General features: G+C 42.1%; 1 protein-coding gene across 1 annotated transcript in view; it reads left to right on the top strand.

The window, feature by feature from the left end:
• The first annotated feature begins 333 nt into the window (after positions 1-333).
• RGS5 (regulator of G protein signaling 5) overlaps positions 334-21,838 on the top strand; it is a 233,328-nt gene continuing 211,823 nt past the window's right edge. Inside the window, exon 1 of the mRNA XM_068239953.1 lies at positions 334-603. Within this exon, the coding sequence (XP_068096054.1) occupies positions 560-603 (44 nt within the window). The 5' untranslated portion in view covers positions 334-559. The remainder of the gene's footprint in view (positions 604-21,838) is intronic.

Genomic DNA, 21,838 nt, shown 5'->3' with positions numbered 1-21,838 from the left:
AACTGGTAATAAGCTATTTAAGTCCATCCTTTTGACAGAAGAGGAATATACTGACACAGTTAGTAACTGCTTGTTAAAGACATATGAAGTCGCCAGGTTGGGTATTGGAAGTTTGGAATGTTCAGGACAAGCTCATTAAGTGATGATGTAATAGAAGCCCCTTATCTAGAGACCCCACCACAATGAGTTAACATGGCAGGGTCTGCATCCCTTCTAGCTCTGGGGAAAGTGCAGAATTTACAGCTCTGTAGCCTATGCTGCTAGGGAGGATGTCATTGAATCAGGGGCTGGCTTACTTCCACATTGAAACCTCTATATACTTCTGCTAATAGGAGACTGTCTCAGTGTGAGAGAATCATAGAGAGAGTGCTTCTGTCAAATACATAGAGAGCTTTATCAAGCGGCCAGAGACAGCTTTTGCCAAAGACTGCTGAATAAGGTTTATCTCAGAAAACCAGAGACAGCTGCCTTCATAAAGACAAAGCCTCCTGTCAAGAAGAAAGGAAAAAGATTATAGCAGTTACTTGTCAAGGAACAGCAGCTTACATCGGAAGCCAGAATGTGTAAAGGATTAGCAGCCCTACCCCACACCTGCCTGGAGAGGTGAGACAACTTGCAGCAAACTAATACTGCGTCACTGGGAACAGCACTGCTGCACGCTATAAGCTCTGCTGTGTTTTTCTGAAGGCTCATATTTACACTTTATGAATACTCTGATAGGCTATGTAAGTTTCCCAAACTGTCCTTAAGTCCCACCAACAGTTAATGTTCTACAGATAAATTCACATATGTGTCAGTTACTGTCCCAGCCTTATCATTTAGCCAGCTGTGTGCATAATACTATAAGGATGTACTGTTGCGTGGACTTCAGAACAGGACTAAGAAATTCTACCATTTGAGACGTGTGCTGATTTGCAGGGACAGCTCCGCTTGCTATAGATTTTAACGTTTTTCTTGCGCCCCTGTCTAGATATTGATGCTAAAAGTTTTGTGTTTTTTTTTCTTCTGAAAGTAAGATTCAACTTTTACAATTCAAATTATGCTGCTTTTTTACATTGCCGCTTTTGGAGGTTTAATGTGCAGAAAAGTATTTTATAATCATTATACAACTTTGTCCACATTGTTTAAATTGTCGGGGGCAGGAAGGTCAGGTCAAATCAAGAAAGTGTTAGGGTTAGGGTTGTTCCACTTTGAGGGTTATCCGTTTATGAGACTTAGTTAGCGTTAAGCTGACCATATACCATACAGTCTTGATTGTACAATTGTATCCATTCTTTCCTCATCTGTGTGGTATCACAGACTAGCTCTTTAAATATATTCAATCAGTTTACCTTTCTGCTTTACAGATTTTGTAGAATTGGATGAGATTGTACAATGAAGATTGTATAGTGTATGGGAAGCTTCAGAGAGAGCTACTAAGTCTATGTTAATGTTCATTACAGCTTTATATTAGTGCTTAGACTCCTGTCAAGGCTTGTGGTTATGTTAGGGTTTTTATGAGAAAGCAATAACATTAGAGAGTACTCAGTTATGTCACGGTGACCCAGAATCACTACGATGATATAAGAGCCTTAAAAGGCACCAAAAAGCCCCCCTTACTAACAAAATTATGCAAAATAAAAGTTTGAATTCTTACAATGGAAGGTATTCAGCTTTACATGAGCAGGAAACATCTTTCTCGCTCATACTAACCTGAATGATTGCAAATACCTTCTGTTTTAAGCAGGCACATTTATACTTAGCAATATTAAAGACTATCCAAATGAACCATGCGCTGCCTTATATACAACAATATATCTATTATCATAAAATATAACCTATTCTCATAAAACAGTCCACCAATAGTGTCCACAGCCAATTCTTCCATATGTTCCACTTCAAAGCACCTCAGAGAAAAAGAGGGGACATAAAAGGGGACAGATCATCGGCGATCGCACAGATTTGTATGCCAAGGATTTCTTCCACCATATAACTCCAGTGTGGTTTTTTACTGCTTCACCTCCTTTGTGCAATCCACCACCTATAGGGACCTCTCTCACCTTGCGATATGGCTGCCCAGACCCACAGACAGCTCACTCAGCTTAGATAGATATACAGTATTTTTCTGACTCCTTAGCCGTTAGTGTTGGTCCTCATTCATATGCAGTAAAACAAAAATACAATACATAGCGTAACTTGCTTCTAAAAGTTATGATGGGGACTCCCAGATGCCTGGACAGTATTCACCGTGTCTCCTAGCAATTTAGGGGGCCACCTCAGCACCTCATGTGCACCCTGCACCTATAGGGATCGTGCTCACCTTAGTCACTGGCTGCCCAAGCCATAGACAGCAACCAACGCATGTGTGCACACTCCCAGTGCGATATATGGCCCCCCACACGGCGTCCTATAGCTCTTCACTTTAAACACATCAGGCACCACTGCAAAAGCATCCAAAGTTTAAAAGCGCATAGTACAAAGTCCGAGGACGTCTCCTCTGTACACTGCAACACGTCCTGCCCTTATGTCCCCTCTCTTTCTCTGAGGTGCTTTGAAGTGGAACACCTGGAAGAATTGTCTGTGGACTCTATTGGTGGACTGTTTTATGAGAATAGGTTATATTTTATGATAATAGATACATTGTTGTATATAAGGCAGCGCATGGTTCATTTGGATATTCTTTGATATATGATGTATATGTGACATTATACCTTATGCAGCAGGCCTTCAAAAGTACCCCTATACCCCTATTTATTTATACCTAGCAATATTATTCAAGCAAAATAGTCCATTTTGGTATTTACAGCTGTTGGGGTCTCTCTAAACAAAGTGAGCGGTCCAGTTTTAGACATGGTCCGTAATTTAGAGTTTGTGTTTGGGACACAGGAGTGTACTATTAGCACTGTTTATTGATTTATGCACCAAAAGTGCTGAGGTATTAGTTTTTAAGGAAGTATTAGTATTAGTGCCAAAAGTCAAAGATGTAGAATGTAACATATGGCGGTGCTAGAGTTGCAGGCTCCGTTTGCTTCATCTGTTTACTCAATTGGGGGAGAATGTTTAATGGGAATCATTAGACAGTTGCACACTTTGCATGGTCAATGTGGTGGAATTTTTTTGTAGCTACAATGTCAATGGACTTTATGTTATTCACTTCTTAAAGTGTACCTGAGGCAAAATGTGACATGATGAGATAAACATGTGTATGTGCAATGTAAAACATTAATAACCAGGCTGCTTTACTTGTTTTGTTTTGCTGCCTGAAAGAATTATTTTTTAGGCATGGAAGTGGCAGCTTCAGTCTCGTCTGTACCTTATCGGGCATATACTAAACATCACTGATAAGAAAATTACAGCCATAAAAGTTTTTCTGGCAGAATACAACTTCTGACAGCAGGGTGAGATAAAAAAGGTCAATAGTTCATGTATTTTCATTTCGGGACACTAAATAGTTTGCCACTGAGCAGAGACAACAAAATCTACTTTGTAAATTTTTAAATATAAAATAAAACCATGTTATACCTAAACATTTTAGGAGTAGGAGGATAAATACAATTGTTTGTCTCATCACTTTTTTTTAACCTTGGGTTCACTTAAAAGAAAGTCCACAAATCTCTCTGATATTGACTCCTTGTATGTCTTCAATCAAACTTCATTAGAAATCTGATTGAATATTGCCCAGAACCCAGCTGCAGCTAATGTTATTCAGCTGAAATCAGTACAAAACTATGCTGCAATCGATTGCCCACAGCTAACAATGCTTCAGCCCACACTTGAATGACAAAAGAAGGGATTTTCCAATTGATTTTTGATTGGTATTGGTATTTTGATCAAAACTTGATCAAGAGAGCATCTGTTTTTAATAACTATTAATTCAGTCTGATGTTTTTTTCTTAATCTTTCAAAAAGTCTACATGTGGCAGGTAAAAGTGGCTACACACTTATTGATTTTTCCAACCAATATCTGGCCAGTTCGATCAGTCTAATCAAATTTACTAGAAATCAATGATGCGGCCGACCTGATTGGTCAAATTGGTTGTTTACTCCGAATGGAAGATATTGATCAATGGCGGGTCACCAGCGGCAGATTGACGGCCCATGGCGTTGCACTTCATTGAGCAGTGCAACACTGCAGTCTGATAGATTTTTAATAGGTTTCATGTTGAAATCTATTAAAAAATATATGGCTAATGTGTGGCAGTAATAGATCGTTCTCAGATCAGGGATCTATCTGATGGTCGAACCTGTTGGAGACCTGTAAGGTATGGTCACCTTAACAATAAAATTAACCATACAATCTTGATTGTACAATCTTATCACTTCTATGAAGTTTGACAGCTTATATAAACAACCTGTTCATAGTATTCTCAATCGTTTGGTCTTTGTACTGAATAGATGTGGTAAGATCCTATGATCAGGATTGCATGAGTACTGTTGTATTGTTTAATGTTTAGTACCTGGTACACACGATGCAATTTTCCGTCATATTGACGGTCAAATCAGGTCTGATCTGATTTCCGATCGTTTTTCTGATCGATTTTCCAATCACTTCTATATCAAATTGATCAGAAAAACATTTGGAAATCAGATTGGACCTGTCAGAAAAAATCGATTTGATTGCCAATCTGTTCGAAAATTGCATTGTGTGTACCAGTTATTATACCATTTCACAGCTGCCAGCAGTCCTGGATCCCCAGAACCAGCCAGGGGTTACGGTCAGTGGTGCTCAGCAAGATTTCGGATATCCGAACTAACCAGATAATCTGAACTTTTTAGTGAAAAGTGATATCCGAGCAGCACTGGTTACGGTCTGTACTGGGGGTATTTTCTATTGAAGGTGGGATGTATGCATTAAACTGCAATAAGTAGAATTAAGTGCCTAAATTCTTACGCACAATAAGTAGAGCGTAATGGATTGTATTTACTCACATTATTCTATTTAACGCACAGTTCAATGCGTACACCCCAATAAGAAAAGCAGTAAAAGTTGACAGTTCTCACTTCAGCCATCCAGTTACGTTCGTATTTAAATTCCTCATTCCTTACCAGAGATATAAAGTAAACATAGTGAAACTTCACTCTCTTCATGCTCTGAACAACCTTTGATAAATGATCTTGGATGTCTTTTCAATAAAATTCCTATTACATTTTAGTTATAACATTCATTCTGTTCATAAAACGATTGAAACCGTTAAGTGTAAGCAAATGTCTGGCAGTTTTTCCTGGAGGCAGACTGCCATTAAATGCACAGTGTATACCTGTCAGTGACTGTGTTATGATGGGACTGCAGAGTCTCGGTCTCCTGAGTAGTCCAGTTACAGCAGCAAAGTGTCCACGCAGAGTACTTTTAAGTTGTTGTAAACCTTTTCCTCTACAAATCAGATTGCTTCCTATGATGCCTGGCATCTCCATGCACCCTGGCAAGCTTTACTTCATTATAGAGAGACTTTTCTTAGTTTATTTTTAACCAGGTCACATAACACATAAACAGACACAAAAAAAAGCACAAAAAAGTAATTCATTTCTACGTCCTGCTCAGAGTGGAGCATTTGTTATTGAACATAAACATCTGCTATTATTCAAACTTTATGTACTTGTACTAAAACAGAGATGCTCGGGGTATGTAACTTTATGGTTCAGGTCGCTTCCAAGCCTTTAGAATTAAATATGAATGTATAGTAGTAGTATACAAGCGATAACTCAGCGCAGAGGGGTTACATTGTTTTATACTGAGATAAATAGCTTGACTTTGAGTAATAAAAACACTATCATAGTAGTCAGTTATGATACTATATGCTGTGATCCTGATTTATTCAAGGAGAATTGGGGAATTCCGTGAAGTGTTATTGGACTGGGAATTAGAGAACTTTGTAATTTATACCTATTATTATTGTTATGTTTGTCCTCCAAAGGTCCTCAGTAACTACATTTTCTGGATAGTGTTCAGAATCTGTCTTTAGGACCAGTTTTCACTGAGCCGGTGTTCGTCTTGCAGGACACACACCAGGAAGGGCCGTAGTGCGAGTACACATAGGGATTCGGGTGGGTGCTACAGGAAACTGCAGCATGCTGTCCAGAATCGCACCGCAGTACCATTCGGACAGCAAGCCATTGCCCGTCTATGGCAGAGTTTCCCCGAGCAAATTGCCTCTGGGGAGACACTACAGGTTTGGCATGCATTCGGTCCTAGTGGAAACTTGCCATAAATCAAGAATTTATTTGCTACTAAATGTTCTATTCCTTATCCATACTATCCATACAATTCATTATATCATACTTTTTTTCCGCTTCAGGTTTGCTTTAACAGGAAATAAATATGTCAGCCTCCATATAGCTCTCACTTTAGGTTCCCTTTAAATGAATTTCCTTTCAGTCTTGATAATGGTACTTTATTAAGCTGTAGTAACAACCATTTCTTGAAAGAATTTAGACCCCAGCGTGCGTATTCAGAATGAATGTTCCTTTATACAGCGCAGCTCAGTTTCGCTATCTACTTCCAAGTACTTAAACGCAGCATTATGTAGTGGGATTTGGACCAGGTTAAGCAGCAGCAATTCTCACCAGATCAAACACTTCAATCAGCTGGAAGCATGTCTGTGAAACGATGCTTCCCTTTTATAGCTAGAGAGCTGATTTTCCAACACATGGAAATGAGCAATTCAGCCTCTGCCATCCGGAAAGATAAACTATCACTTACCAGCCGACCTACTGTGGTTTTCGAAGCCGGGGCCACCAAGGGATTTCACTAGTGTGACTGTCTGTCATGGGTCGTGTTGTTAGCATCGCTTAACCCCTTGATTACAAGTTACATGGTTGTTCAGTAAGTAGCTCTTTCAATATTGTTAATTTATGATGCAGGAATATTTATGTAGCTCATCCTGCCCTTAGATTTGCCGTTAGCACTGTAGATGAATGCAATGAATCGTCCATGCATTACCAACTATGCTCTCTATTAATTATCCTCTCTCTAAAACCACAGAGTAGAAAAAGTAAAATAATCTTCACTTTGGGTACACACAGTCCACAGACATGAATGAAGTTCTGTACAACAAATCACCCTATATATGTCAGCTTTCCTGTTCCGCTATGACAAGCAAGTCCGAAAGGCTTTCATAATAGAACTACTGTCTTATGACATTTCAAAAACATGCTGACATGCAGTGTCATGAAGTCTTGCCCCTTCCTGTGAAGCCTGCCATTTTTTAATGTATATGTCATAGTAAGTGCAAAGGACAACGCAACACGGGTCCATCTGAAAATGGCGCCTGCGAATAATGGCGCATGGTGTTGCCGCTAATCCGTTTTATGCTTATCGCTATGTAACGTTAAAGTCTTATCGCTATTTAACGTTAAAGCCTTATTGTTATTTAGCGTTAACACACAGAGCCCTCTCTGTACCTATCCCTAACCCTAACCACCCCCCTGGTGGTGCCTAACCCTAACCACCCCCCTGGTGGTGCCTAACTCTAACCACCCCCTGGTGGTGCCTAACCCTAACCACCCCCCTGGTGGTGCCTAACCCTAACCACCCCCCTGGAGGCGCCTAACCCTAACCACCCCCCTGGTGGTGCCTAACCCTAACTACCCCCCTGGTGGTGCCTAACCACCCCCTTGGTGGTGCCTAACCCTAACCACCCCCCTGGTGGTGCCTAACCCTAACCACCCGCTTGGTGGTGCCTAACCCTAACCACCCCCCTGGTGGTGCCTAACCCTAACCACCCCCCTGATGGTGCCTAACCCAAAATCTCCCCTGGTGGTGCCTAACCCTAACCTTGACAGTGTTTATTAAATCCATTCACTGTTTTGCAATTAAATAACTTCTGCAGTTTGGCTTATGTAGGGCGCTATTGATAAATAATGTTACTGTGCACAATAACGTCTGCTGTTTGGCATATGAACAGCACTATTGATAAATAACGTTACTGTGCACAATAATGTCTGCTGTTTGGCATATGAATAGCACTATTGATAAATAACGTTACTGTGTGCCGATTTTCTTCTTTTTTCCCTGTGCGCCATTATTATGCAGTACTAACGATAAATAGTGCTAAGCGTATCTTTCTAATGAGGCGCCATTTGTATGCATAGGCGCTGTGCGCCATTATTCACTGATCCGATGCAACACATCACAGCTTCTAGACTGTAAGCTCCTAAAGCCACGTATATGCAAAATGGGTGTTGTGGAAATTTGGGCGCCATAAATGGCTACACACCTGACGTGACAATGTCTTTTACCACTGGTGTCAAACACAAGGCCTCCGGGCCAAATGTGCCCCTCCTTGCCATTTTATGTGGCTCTTGTAAGCATCTGAAGAAACGCAGCACACTGCCTTCCAATCCAAAAAAGCACACCAGTGACAGTGTTTCTGACTGAAACGTCAGTTTGTGCCAATAACCCATGGGACCCCCCCCACCAAAATTAGCTTGGTGCCCCCTCCTTGGATCCAAGCCCCCCTACTCCCAATAACTTGTAAATCATGCACACACATTCCCCCTGACATCTCCTCCCCACACAGCAGAGTAGCACAGGGGAGCTGTGTAATGTTTACCTGCTGCAGAGTTGCGTTGTCTCTTCTGTTCTTCCTGGCATTTGAATGCTCTTTGCTTTCATACTTTCTTTTTCTGATCACACCACATACCTCAGGGGCCAGTGGTATGCAGCATGTGGCTGTCAGGGAGATCAGGGGAAACCCAAAGCAGCACTGGAGGAGGATAACCACCTAAGTACCAGCAGTCTCTGCCCCCTTAATGACCAGAGACAAAGGTCAAAAACCAGGTCAAAAACGGCGGAATCCTGACGGAATACCGACTAATCGCCGCACATACCCGTCGCAGCCACCGTCACCGCCGCACGGCGGGATCCTGGGCCACCCACTCTGCCATCTCTATGACGGCAGAGTTCCTGTGAGACGGTCAGGAGCCGCTTTCATTGGCTCCTGATACTGTCTTTCAATGTAAGCCAATGGGAACGGTTTACATTGAAAGACAGGTCCAGGAGCCAATCAAATCAGCTCCTGACCCACTCACAGGGCTCTGCCGTCATAGAGGTAGGCAGAGCCAGTGAGCTGCGGTGATAGACAGCGGGGATTAAGCGGCGAGATCAGCGGGAACGATGGAAACTGCTCCACTGCGCTACTCTGCAGAAGGGGAGTAGCAGATCACCCACTGTCACCAAAGTTACGTCAGTTTGAGTTTGTTCAATAAATGCTAAATCTTAATAAACAATTTGGGCCAGGACTTAGACTATGTTGTAGATTTTGGTCCCTTTTAAGATTGAGTTTGATACCCCAGTCTTATACGGTTGTACTGTGGTGGCCTCCAGGAGGTTGTGAGTTTATTCTAGTTGTTGAAATATACTGCATCTCACTGTAAAACTCTCACTGAATAGGATGATGAGTTACAGAAGAGCATCCAAATCTGTTTTTAATTAGTTACAGACAGAGCAGCCATTCAAGGGATTAGGGCTTTCTGGAAGCATTACTGATGATTTTTCACAATAATAACAGGATTCAGGAGCACAGCAATAGCTACAAGGTCCCTGACTCCCTGGTGGTCCTTTATGTGTCTGCTGCCCGTTATTCTTTCTGTGTTCCTGAATCCTGTAAATACAGGGCAGTTGTTAAGCAGTGGACATTAGAGAGGTGGGTGCAGCATCAGTGAGCATTTGTGAATTCAGTGGGTACTAACCAGATCCAAGGACTGAGAAGGGGAAAGAGGGTTAACCACAACTCTGTGGCAATATGTGGTACAGCTACTAAATAACAAGACTGGTTGAAAAATGTTTTTTTATTATTACAATTGTACTCCTTAATTTATACAGTATATACATCCTGAAAATCCTCTGTCTATACACTATTCCATACTACATTTACTGAAAATCAGTGCCCTTCGATGCAAATTTCAACTTTGGGAAAACATAAAAACCACATGGAGGTATGTCCGAAGTGGTTGCGACCCAACAGATTTTGCATCTTGCCGTAAAGTGCATGAACGTTGTATGGACTGTACATAGCTGCACATGCATGGCTTCTTCCAGTAATCCCAGCTGTAATTATGTGCAACCGCCGGTGTTCCAAAAGCAGCATACAATTACACGGTTATTAGTTCCCACTGAAGGGGGGGTTATTAGTTGCTCCTCAAGGGAAGGGCTATTAGTTCCCTTCGGGGGAGGGGGGATATTAGTTCCCCACCAAGGGGAGGTTATTAGTTGCCTGGCAGTGGAGGGTTCTGTGGGAGAATGGGGTTAGGTCGGGTTGCATTTTCTGTTACTAATAGTTTTTAAGTCAATGGTTGGGTTGCACTTTACGATACTGATACCCATACATTTTTGCAATAGGTTGCAAGATCTGACAAAGTTGCAAACACTTTCACCACACCAGCAAGTCCGGTTGATGGCAAGCAAACTGCAGCGAGTCCCTGTGTATTAGGCCTAGTCAGGTCTATGTAGCTAGGTCACCACTCCACACACGGTTCAATAAAGTAAATGTGAAGGAGGCACTCAATTGGCTTCAAACTTGCGTTTTATCATATCCCAGTAATACACAACATGTTTCAGGGCATATCACCATCATCAGGTTTACATACATTGAATGGCACACAGTGAATAAATACATACTCCTAACCACCACACCCTAAATTGGACCACCTCTATCTTGTCAGCTGACTAGTCAGCTAATCACTGACATCACACAGTCCAAAGTCTTGTTAACCCCTTAGGGCTATGATCGGAGGCACTACTATATCCGTCTACCTCGGTAAACCTGATTAACAAATCAAATGACTGCATTTTAGGTAAACCTATCACAGACAATAATGCGGAAAACCTCTGTTGCAAATAGTTGGACCACAGATCCATCTTACCACCCTCCAACCAACACCCCCAACCAATCTCGATGGTGTGTGTCCCATTAATACCTGAGGATTGGAGAGAGAGAAATTAAATCAGCAACACATAATACAGCATCATAAAAAAACATATCAAGCTGAACATTTCATTCATCCCCTTGGGGTTGATGGACTTCAACTTTCTCATCCACCGGACCTCCTTCTGTAGGAGGATCCGGTCCCTGTTCCCACCTCTCTGCAACGGTGGTGCGTGGTCCAAAACGAGCCATCTTAACTGTGACACCCTATGTCCACATTTAAAAAAATGTCGGGCTACTGAGGTGTTACAGTTTTTTTCTTCTGGCTTATAAACACAAATGTCACCCTTATGCTCCTGGATCCTTGTTTTTACTGATCTGGTGGTTTTGCCTACATAAAACACCCCACAAGGGCATTTCAAGGCATAGACAACAAATATGCTGTTGCATGTATACATTGAGTTAATTTTTATTCTGACACCAGAGTAGGGATGTTTAACATAAGGGCCTTTTATAATTGCATGGCAGCAATTACACTCCAAACAGGGAAAAGTACCCCTTTTCCCTGTCAGGTCACTAGTACATTGTTTCATGGTTGACAGATCAACCCTGCTCACCCTATCACGTATTGTTCTACCTTTCTTGTAGGAGAATAAAGGTGGCTCGGTGAATAACATTCCAAAACTTGGGTCATGCTGACGTATGGGCCAATACTTCATAACGACCCCCTTAACCACTTCACAACTGAGGGGTTTTACCTCTTGAGCACCAGAGCAATTTTCACCTTTCAGCGCTCCTTCCATTCATGCGTCTATAATTTTATCATTACTTATCACAATGAAATGAACTATATCTTGTTTTTTTCGCCACCAATTAGGCTTTCTTTAGGTGGGACATTATGCCAAGAATTATTTTATTCTAAATGTGTTTTAATGGGAAAATAGGAAAAAATGTGGGAAAAAATGTATTATTTTTCATTTTTCGGCCTTCATAGTTTTTAAATAATGCATGCTACTGTAATTAAAACCCATGAAATTTATTTGCCCATTTGTCCCGGTTATAAAACCGTTTAAATTATGTCCCTATAACAATGTTTGGCGCCAATATTTTATTTGGAAATAAAGGTGCATTTTTTTCAGTTTTGCGTCCATCCCTAATTACAAGCCCATAGTTTATAAAGTAACCATGTTATACCCTCTTGACATAAATATTTAAAAAGTTCAGTCCCTAAGGTAACTTTTTATGTATTTTTTTTAATTGTAAATTTTTTTATTTTTTTTTAATTGCAAAAAAAAAAATTGGGGAGTGTGGGAGGTAATGAGTTAATTTTTAGTATATAACTAATGTATGTATATGAAATGTAATGTAATGTATATGAAAAATGCTTTAGGGTGTAGTTTTACTATTTGGCCACAAGATGGCCACAGTAACTTTTTGTTTATTCGTCCTGCAAGCGTCCGTTGCAGGAAGTGTTATGAGGCTGGGAAAGTTTTTTTTTTTTCACATTGATCGCTGATCATTGCGGGGGCTTAGATCAACGAACGGGAACATTGATCTCCGGGCGAGCGGGCAGCGGCATGCATGCGAGCGGGAGTGCGCGCATGAGCGAGCGGGAGCGCGGGCAGCGGCGGGAGCGCAGAAAGTACAGATTTCTCCATCCCTGGTGTTAACAGGGTGGAAAAAGGGACGGAGAAATACGTACGCCTGGGGGTAAAGTGGTTAATCATTCCAGACTGTTTACAAAATGTCTGTACGAATGGGATCTTATTTTTACTCTGGTTGTTTCCCTGTCTACTACTATTCAATAGGTCAGCTCTTGGGATTTGAGCCACCTCCACTTCTCCACTTTCTCAAGCTCACCTTTCTTGTACCCTTTCTCTAGAAATCTGTTAGTAATCCATTCTGCAGCAACTCTGTATCCCTGGTCTGTGGATGCGATTCTCCTTGCCCTAAGGTATTGCTCCTTAGGGATACCTTTCACCACCGTAGAGTTATGAAAACTGTCCATTCTTAAAAGATTGTTGCGATCAGTCGGTTTCGTATATAAATCTGTATGTAAACCCTGGGGTGAACCGAGATCGCCACATCTAGATAGTAGATAACCTCTGTGGAATGTTCCAACGTAAATTCAATGGTTGGGTGCACATGATTTGCCTCATCCACCATTTTGCTCAGAGTTTCCAATGGACCCTTCCATAAAATAAGGATATCATCCACAAACCGCAGATACCCGTGTATCGTGACAATATTTGGGATTCTCAATAAACTTTGATTTCTCTAGTTTATGCATGAAAAGGTTAGCAAAATAGGGGGCTACAGGGGACCCCATGCTAGTGCCCTGTTTCTGTAAATAAAAGTCATCACAGAATTTAAAATAATTATTCCTCAGTACTAACTCTAGGCAATCAAGGACAAAGTATGTCAGGTGATGGTTCATTGTGGTGTCCAGTGATGCATCTTCTACCACATCCATCCCTTCCTCATGCGGGATTGAGGTGAATAAGCTCTGTACATCAAGTGTGGCTAAGACCAAACCTGACACCTGCCCGAGTGCTTCCAATCTATGCAACAAGTCTGTGGTGTCCTTTAAACACACCGGTATTGCCTTTACAAATACACAAATACACATCCACAAACTTAGATAGGGGTTGAAGCAATAACCTATGGTGGACACAATGGGGCGACCAGGTGGGTTTTCCAGACCTTTATGGATCTTTGGCAATAAGTACAATAAAGGTATTCTAGGAGATTCCACACTCAAAAAGTCAACTGTATTTTTAGTAATGAGGCCGTTCAACATTGCATCATTAATCAGCATATCAATGTTTCTCTTAATATATCATGTAGGATCAGCAGCACACTTTTCATAGTGACCCTGTATGTGGAGGTTGATGGTCCAACACTGGGGTGTTCTTATCATCCAGATATTGCTTTACAGACAGACAATGCGTTGTGGGCTTAAACATTCCTATTCCACAGATCAGGTCTCTTCTTCCTCAGTCATCCTTTAAGCTTAGCCACAACTTTGTACTAATAGTGCTGCTGGTTAATTGTTGATGACTCTTTGGTACCAGTTTAACATTTACCATATGATTGATTTAAAAAAAAAAAAATCAGCATTGCCTGCATTTTGTACTTGCTCATCCTTGCTTTTTTCATGATTACTGATGCGGGAGTCTTCCAGTGCATTGTTTGTCTCTTTCCTTCTGGATTTTGGTGAAAAATTCACTTATCATCATGTATGATGAGCTTATCCTTCAAGCCCAGCTCCACTATCAGCTATTTCATGATGTCACTGGAAATTTATTTTCAGACGTCTTTATGCTCCTGACTCAAATCCTTGAGGACTAGTTGTGCAAACTTGGTTCATATTCAACTGGTCTTGCATCATCGATCTGCACCACGACTGTTGGCATCTAAATGATTAAAGGAAATTCAAGGTGAAAATAAACTGACAAGATAAACAATTGTATATACCCTCCTACTCCTGAAAATGGCTTTTTTTTTAAAATCCCAGATTTTTTTTGTTTTAAAAAGTAGGTTTAACGTATTGTCTCATATGACTAATACAGTCTTTCAGTGTTCCAGATTCTAAAATATATGAACTATTAATCATTCAAATCACCTTCAGCAAGATATTTTTCTCTACCAGGCAAGAGTTTTATGGCTGTAAATCCTTCAAACAGAGGTGAGCAATACAGGGGGCTTCAAGTGCCGCCACTGCTCAGGACTACCAACCATACGCTATACCACAGGGGGGAAGAGTGGGCAGCCCTCCCCAGTGCCCTCACCACAAGAGAAACCACTCACCACTACTACCCAAATATAAATGCACAAGCGCAATGAAAGGCAAAGCTTACTTATGAAGCAGCATCTGCTGTTTACCTGGTCTGCAGGGTTAACGCAATCAGCAAATTTAAAGACACGGTAAATGTGTCCAGACCTGCACTACCGAATCTAGCATGGGCTGAACTGAATTATCTTCTCTATGCTACATGGAGACCTTCAGTTTCAAGTGGTGATTTGGAATCAGGGGCAGTGCGGGCAGCCAGTCCCCAGGCCCCATCTACCACTAATTTGTGACCTGCAAGCTGCATTACCTGTAGGATGTTATAAGCTTCAAGCAGAAGTGAGCAATACAGGTGGGGGTGGAGGACCAAGCACTGCCACCACTCAGGACCACCAACTGTCATTCTTTATTGGTGAGGGCTACGCTATAGTCTGAGTAGGTCCCAACTGGAGAGAAACAATCACTTGCATGCCTGAACGAATCTCTTTCAGCAGAGGCGTAACTAGAAATCACTGCCCCTCTGCAAAAATTTGGATGGGCCCCCCCCCCCACCCCCAGGTATAGGTAGCGAAGCAGGTGGTTTTGGTGCACGAAGCTCACCGCCAGGTGCCCCCAGTACAGATAGCCAGGTATAGGTGCCTGTCCCCAGTATAGCCAGGCATAGGTGCCCTCAGTATAGCCATGTGTAGGTGCTCCTAGCATAGCTAGGTATAAGTGCCCCCAGTATAGTGAGGTATAGGAGCCCTCATTATAGCCACCTCCAATATAGCCAGGTATAGGTGCCCATAGTATAGCTAGGTTTAGGTGCCCCAGTATTGCCAGGTATAGGGGCCTACAGTATAGCCAGGCATAGGTGCCCACAGTATAGCCAGGCATGGGTGCCCCCAGTATAGCCAGGTATAGGTGCCCCCAGTATAGCCAGGCATGCGTGCCCACAGTATAGTCAGGTATAGGTGCCCTAAGTATAGCCAGGCATGGGAAACCTCAGTATAGCCAGGTATAGGTGCCCTCACTCTAGCCAGGCATAGGTGCCCCAGGGTCACAGCACATGAAGAGAAAGCATTGGTCACCCACATCGTTGGGGAGGGGGGACCACTTCCCCCTCCCTCACCTTGGGCTCTCCCCTCAGCACTCCCCCCTCCAGCATTAATCAATGGCAGCAGCAGGGCAGGAACACGGACATACCTCCGTGCATTCCACCGTGGAGGTCCAGTCTTTGCCTCATGCTACTTTCTGAAGTAGCATCAGATGCTTAGAGAGAGGAACCTCCAGCGGTGGAATGCATGAAGGTATGTCCGTGTTCCTGCCCAGCTGCTGCCACTGGAGGGGGGAGCCCAAGGTGAGGGAGAGGGAGAGTGGCCCACGATGTATGAGGCCAATGCTCTCCCCTCATGCGCTGCGACCCCTTCTACCCCCCAAAACAGCCCTGAGAGTGCCCCACGGCTGCAGGGGCTGCACCTCCTATTGTTACGCCACTGTCTTTCAGGTAAAAAAAGAAAAGCAACACAGCCTATTTATCTGTGTGGTTGTCACTGTCACCTCAGGTTCATTTATTTTCTCAATGTTTTTCTCTGTAGCTGCTGTGACAGGGTGACCCAGTCATTTGCCATTTTCAACTTTTTCTTGACTTTCAGCTAAATGTTCATGCCATTCAGACGCTTGTACACGTGACATCACATTGTAGCTATACATGTCCTTCAACAGTTGTAAACACTTGGCTGGCATCTTCTTCAGTTTTACACAGAATTTGAGGCTAACATGTTGCTTGAGTCTAATGCTGGGAATACACGACTCGATTTTGAGGCAGATAGATGGCTAGATAGATCATTTCCGACACGTCCGATCTCCCGTTCGATCACTTTGCCGCTCGATTCCTGATAAAAGTGAATGGAAAAAGATAAGAAAAATGAGCAGAAGATAAGAGAATCTACCGCAGCATCGAGTGGCAAACATGATCGAGCGGAGTATCGAGCATCAGAAATGAACCGTGTATGCCCAGCATTAGGCTAGGCATTATTCTGGCTAAAGCAACTTCAGTCGTGTTTTTTTTTATAACTGCTTACAGACTGCTTCTAGAACCTTCATGGTCATCCATGACAAAAGCACATCCCACTACTATGAGTAAATGACTCACAGTCTTGTTATGTAACAACCACACCCTGTGCAGTGTGTGCATTTCCCTTATATGTAGGTGTAAGTTGCCATATTTTTTCAAATATTACGGGGAAGGAAACAGGGGAATGTTAGTGCTCATATGTTTGTTGGTTAAGGGGGCCCAGTCTATATTTTTAGATGTTGGGGGTATTTTGGTCTATGAGCAGGAGTGAAGCTACATTGGGCATGGCAACCCCACTGAGATCTGTAGGCTTGCACCCCCCCCCCCCCCCAAAACCTTTATCTCAGGGTGGGGGTTGGACCGGGAGCTAGGGGGTTTGGTCCTTTACATAATGCAGAGTGACACCGGGGTGTCCAGTTTACAAGTGGCTTGCAGCCAGCTATTCACTTTGGGGTTGGTTCATCAACAGGATTTTGCTGCAGCAGCGCGAGTTAAATGGGCTTATGAGCGCTAATCATACTAGCGCGACTTAAAGCTCCCGTGGGCACACTATGCACACTACTGGCAGCTTAGCAGGCATTCCTTAGCAACGGCCAAGTGATAGTGCACTAGCGTGGGCGGTGGCTGCGCTACTACATCAATTAACGTGGTAGAGGCGGCACTAGTGAAGTCACTATCGTGCAGCCTTTCAAAGTATCGGGCGTTGCTAAGGATTGCACACTACGCTGCCAGTAGCGTGCTCACGGGAGCATCAACTTGCTCTAGTATAATTAACGCATGTAAGGCAATTTAACTTGCGCTGCTGCAGCACGTTCCTGTTCATGAAACAACCCCATCTGCCTTTTGTCCCATGTCATGTGACAGGGATAGAACAAAGCTGTATAGTGATTGGCTGGCTGCACCGCATTTGTAAACTGGAGAGGAAGTAAAGAGGACCTATATCGCTGCTGGTAGCAAGTAATGTATAGCGCTCTGTTGCTGCTCTGCATTAACAGCAAACAAAACTGTCTCTCCCTGGCTCCCCCTCCTGAGCCCCCCTCCGCCAGCTCCTGGGATGCCCCATGATGGCAGGGGTCAGGAGGACTATTGTTACGCCCCTGTGTATGAGCATTAGTGTAGTATTAGGTTACATCTGACAGTTTGTTTGATGTTTATAGATAGAACAGGCCTGCTGGTTTGCTAATTTCATTTCCTTTAAACCTAATTAGTAAAAAATACTCTGATTGGCTATAATGGGTTAGAACGCCGCTCCTGCAGAGTTACTTATTCATTTCTAATGTGTGAAGGAGATTTCTAGGCATTTTATATGAACAGAGAGTTCTGCAAACAGTCTAGCTAACTGACACTATGATGCAAATGTTAACTGTATGAGTGCCTGTGACTAGTGATGGTGTTCAAATTGTAATGAATTCAGAAACCCGAATTCTCCCACACCTCACACTTCAGCACCTGAAGAAGTGAACAAGGAGAATTCGGGTTTCCAAATTTAATCTTACGAATTCAAACGCCAACACTTTCTGTGCTGTGCTATGTCTTTGCCTGTTGGTCAATGAATGTAGCCTCATATATAACAAGTTCCTCATATACTGCGAGCTGTCACTGGCAGATATATGAAGACCACTGAGTTACTCATCACAGAATATATCACACGTTTATAATGTGCCCTCTGGGGTCAGTTTTCATCTTTTGATGGAATCCCCCCCCCCCCCCCCCCTTTTTGAATTTAATAAATAATTCTTGCTTTCATAGTAGCCCTGTATATGGTTGTATTGTATGTCTTGATGATATCCTACTATAGTTTTTTAATCCCCTCACATAGAACTGACATTTAATGTCCTGGACTGATGTTCAGAAGTGTTCATAAAACAGAAATGTCACCGTATGTGGACAAATTAATCTCTTGCCATCCATTCGGACCAAATCTCATGTTGACTTGATGTTTAATCTTCTAGGATCATATTTGAAGGAGTTTAAAGGGGTGAAACTGGTTGTAAAGTGGACAGATAATTGCTGAATTCCCTTAATAGTAAGAAGAATCTGATTTTATCACAAAAATGGTATTATTACTACAAAGTGGGGCAACCTCACAAATATCCCACAAGGGGGAGCCAAGGAGGAAAAAACATCAGATGGCAAGAAGCATTTTATAGAAGCAAAAAAATGAAATCAGCCAGATATATATATATAATATTACCAATATATTAATTGCCTCCTACACAGCTCCACATTCTGAGTAGGAAGCAAGCATTACATTACTGAGTGAGAATTTCCAGATAAACTATCATGGTCCATGCAAATGCATGATGCTCAGTGGCTTTTTCATTTATTAAAATTACAGCTATAGTAGCGCTCAGTCAGACGGAGCCCAAATTACAAAAAAAACGTAATTCGGCCACCAGCAATAGCTGCGGTGAGCTGTTTTTCGGTGTTACCTTGCACCTACATTTCCTGGCCCCTTAATTACATGTACACCACCCAGGAGATCTTACATCGGGGACGCACTTGTAGGGATCACACTCGGTTTCCCCATATGCAGAATCCCACCAGATGTGACAGCCTATATTAATCAATGGGCTTGTTCACATCTAATGTGGCTCCTTTATGCAGGGGAAAAAAATTGTTGCATGCAGCATTATAGTGCACACCGTTTTTTTAAACCCCTTTGCCCACAGTCAGCTGACTGTGCTTGAATGCGCAGAAAACACACAGTTAAAACGAAAAATCGCCTATGGAAAACTGCAGTCACTTTCCACAGAAGTAATTGTGAGCCCCCTTACTTCTATTCCCCACATGTACACCATTATGCTTAAAAACATATTTAAAAATAAGAAAGGAAAAAAAGAGTATGTTAGGTGCTGCCCATCCAGACTTCCCTGTTGGCTCTCTACAATGTTCCACTATCAAGTGGATCTAGTTCCACTATTAGCACTATCAAGATAATGTTCCACTATCAACACAATCAAGTTCTGCCCCCCTGTGCTTGAAGTCCCAGGGCCGCGCTAACGTTGCCGCCGGTTAGCGGGGAGATAAATGATTAATCTAAGTCCCCGATTCAATGAATGCTGGCGTCTGTGAGACGCCGGCATTCATTGTATTGTCCTGTTAATACTGTGCACTCATTACTTCCGATTCACGTCATTGCGTACGTGAATCGGAAATAATGACTGAGGACATCTTGTGGCCAAATAGTAAAACTATATCAAAAAACTATTTATTCAATACAAATACCTACATTTACACCTAAACTTAACTAATATTTCCCTCCCACATTCCAATATATATATATATATATATATATATATATATATATATATATATATATATATATATATATATATATACACAGTGGGTTGCAAAAGTATTCGGCCCCCTTGAAGTTTTCCACATTTTGTCACATTACTGCCACAAACATGCATCAATTTTATTGGAATTCCACGTGAAAGACCAATACAAAGTGGTGTACACGTGAGAAGCGGATCGAAAATCATACATCATTCCAAACATTTTTTTACAAATAAATAACTGCAAAGTGGGGTATGCGTAATTATTCGGCCCCCTGAGTCAATACTTTGTAGAACCACCTTTTGCTGCAATTACAGCTGCCAGTCTTTTAGGGTATGTCTCTACCAGCTTTGCACATATAGAGACTGCCTATTCTTCTTTGCAAAACAGCTCCAGCTCAGTCAGATTAGATGGACAGCGTTTGTGAACAGCAGTTTTCAGATCTTGCCACAGATTCTCGATTGGATTTAGATCTGGACTTTGACTGGGCCATTCTCGCACATGTTTGTTTTAAACCATTCCATTGTTGCCCTGGCTTTATGTTTAGGGTCATTGTCCTGCTGGAAGGTGAACCTCCGCCCCAGTCTCAAGTCTTTTGCAGTCTCCAAGAGGTTTTCTTCCAAGTTTGCCTTGTATTTGGCTCCATCCATCTTCACATCAACTCTGACCAGCTTCCCTGTCCCTGCTGAAGAGATGCACCCCCCGAGCATGATGCTGCCACCACCATATTTGACAATGGGGATGGTGTGTTCAAAGTGATGTGCAGTGCTAGTTTTCTGCCACACATAGCGTTTTACATTTTGGCCAGAAAGTTCCATTTTGGTCTCATCTGACCAGAGCACCTTCTTCCACATGGTTGCTGTGTCCCCCACATGGCTTGTGGCAAACTGCAAACGGGACTTCTTATGCTTTCTGTTAACAATACCTTTCTTCTTGCCACTCTTCCATAAAGGCCAACTTTGTACAGTGCATGACTAATAGTTGTCCTATGGACAGAGTCTCCCACCTGAGCTGTAGATCTCTGCAGCTCGTCCAGAGTCACCATGGGCCTCTTGACTGCATTTCTGATCAGCGCTCTCCTTGTTCGGCCTGTGAGTTTAGGTGGATGACCTTGTCTTGGTATGTTTACAGTTGTGTCATACTTCTTCCATTTCTGAATGATCGCTTGAACAGTGCTCCGTGGGATGTTCAAGGCTTTGGAAATCTTTTTGTAGCCTAAGCCTGCTTTACATTTCTCAATAACTAGATCCCTGACCTGTCTTGTGTGTTCTTTGGACTTCACGGTGTTGTTGCTCCCAATATTCTCTTAGACAACCTCTGAGGCCCTCACAGAGCAGCTGTATTTGTACTGACATTAGATTACACACAGGTGCACTCTATTTAGTCATTAGCACTCATCAGGCAATGTCTATAGGCAACTGACTGCACTCAGATCAAAGGAGGCCAAATAATTATGCACACACCACTTTGCAGTTGTTTATTTGTAAAAAATGTTTGGAATCATGTATGATTTTCGTTCCACTTCTCATGTGTACACCACTTTGTGTTGGTCTTTCATGTGGAATTCCAATAAAATTGATTCATGTTTGTGGCAGTAATATGACAAAATGTGGAAAACTTCAAGGGGGCTGAATACATTTGCAACCCACTGTATATATATATATATATATATATATATATATATATATATATATATATATATATATATATATATATATATATATATATATATATATATTACATTAAAAAAATACAGAAATAGTTGCCTTAGGGACTGAACTTTTTTAATGGTTATGTGAAGAGGGTATACAAGTACAGTATGATTTTTTTAATTTGTGGGCTTATAATTAGTGATGGATCAAAAACTGA

This window comes from Hyperolius riggenbachi, chromosome 6 (assembly GCF_040937935.1).
Source record: "Hyperolius riggenbachi isolate aHypRig1 chromosome 6, aHypRig1.pri, whole genome shotgun sequence".
Taxonomy (NCBI): domain Eukaryota; kingdom Metazoa; phylum Chordata; class Amphibia; order Anura; family Hyperoliidae; genus Hyperolius; species Hyperolius riggenbachi.
The sequence above is the reverse complement of the archived record's forward strand: the minus strand, read 5'-3'. Positions and strand labels throughout refer to the sequence as shown.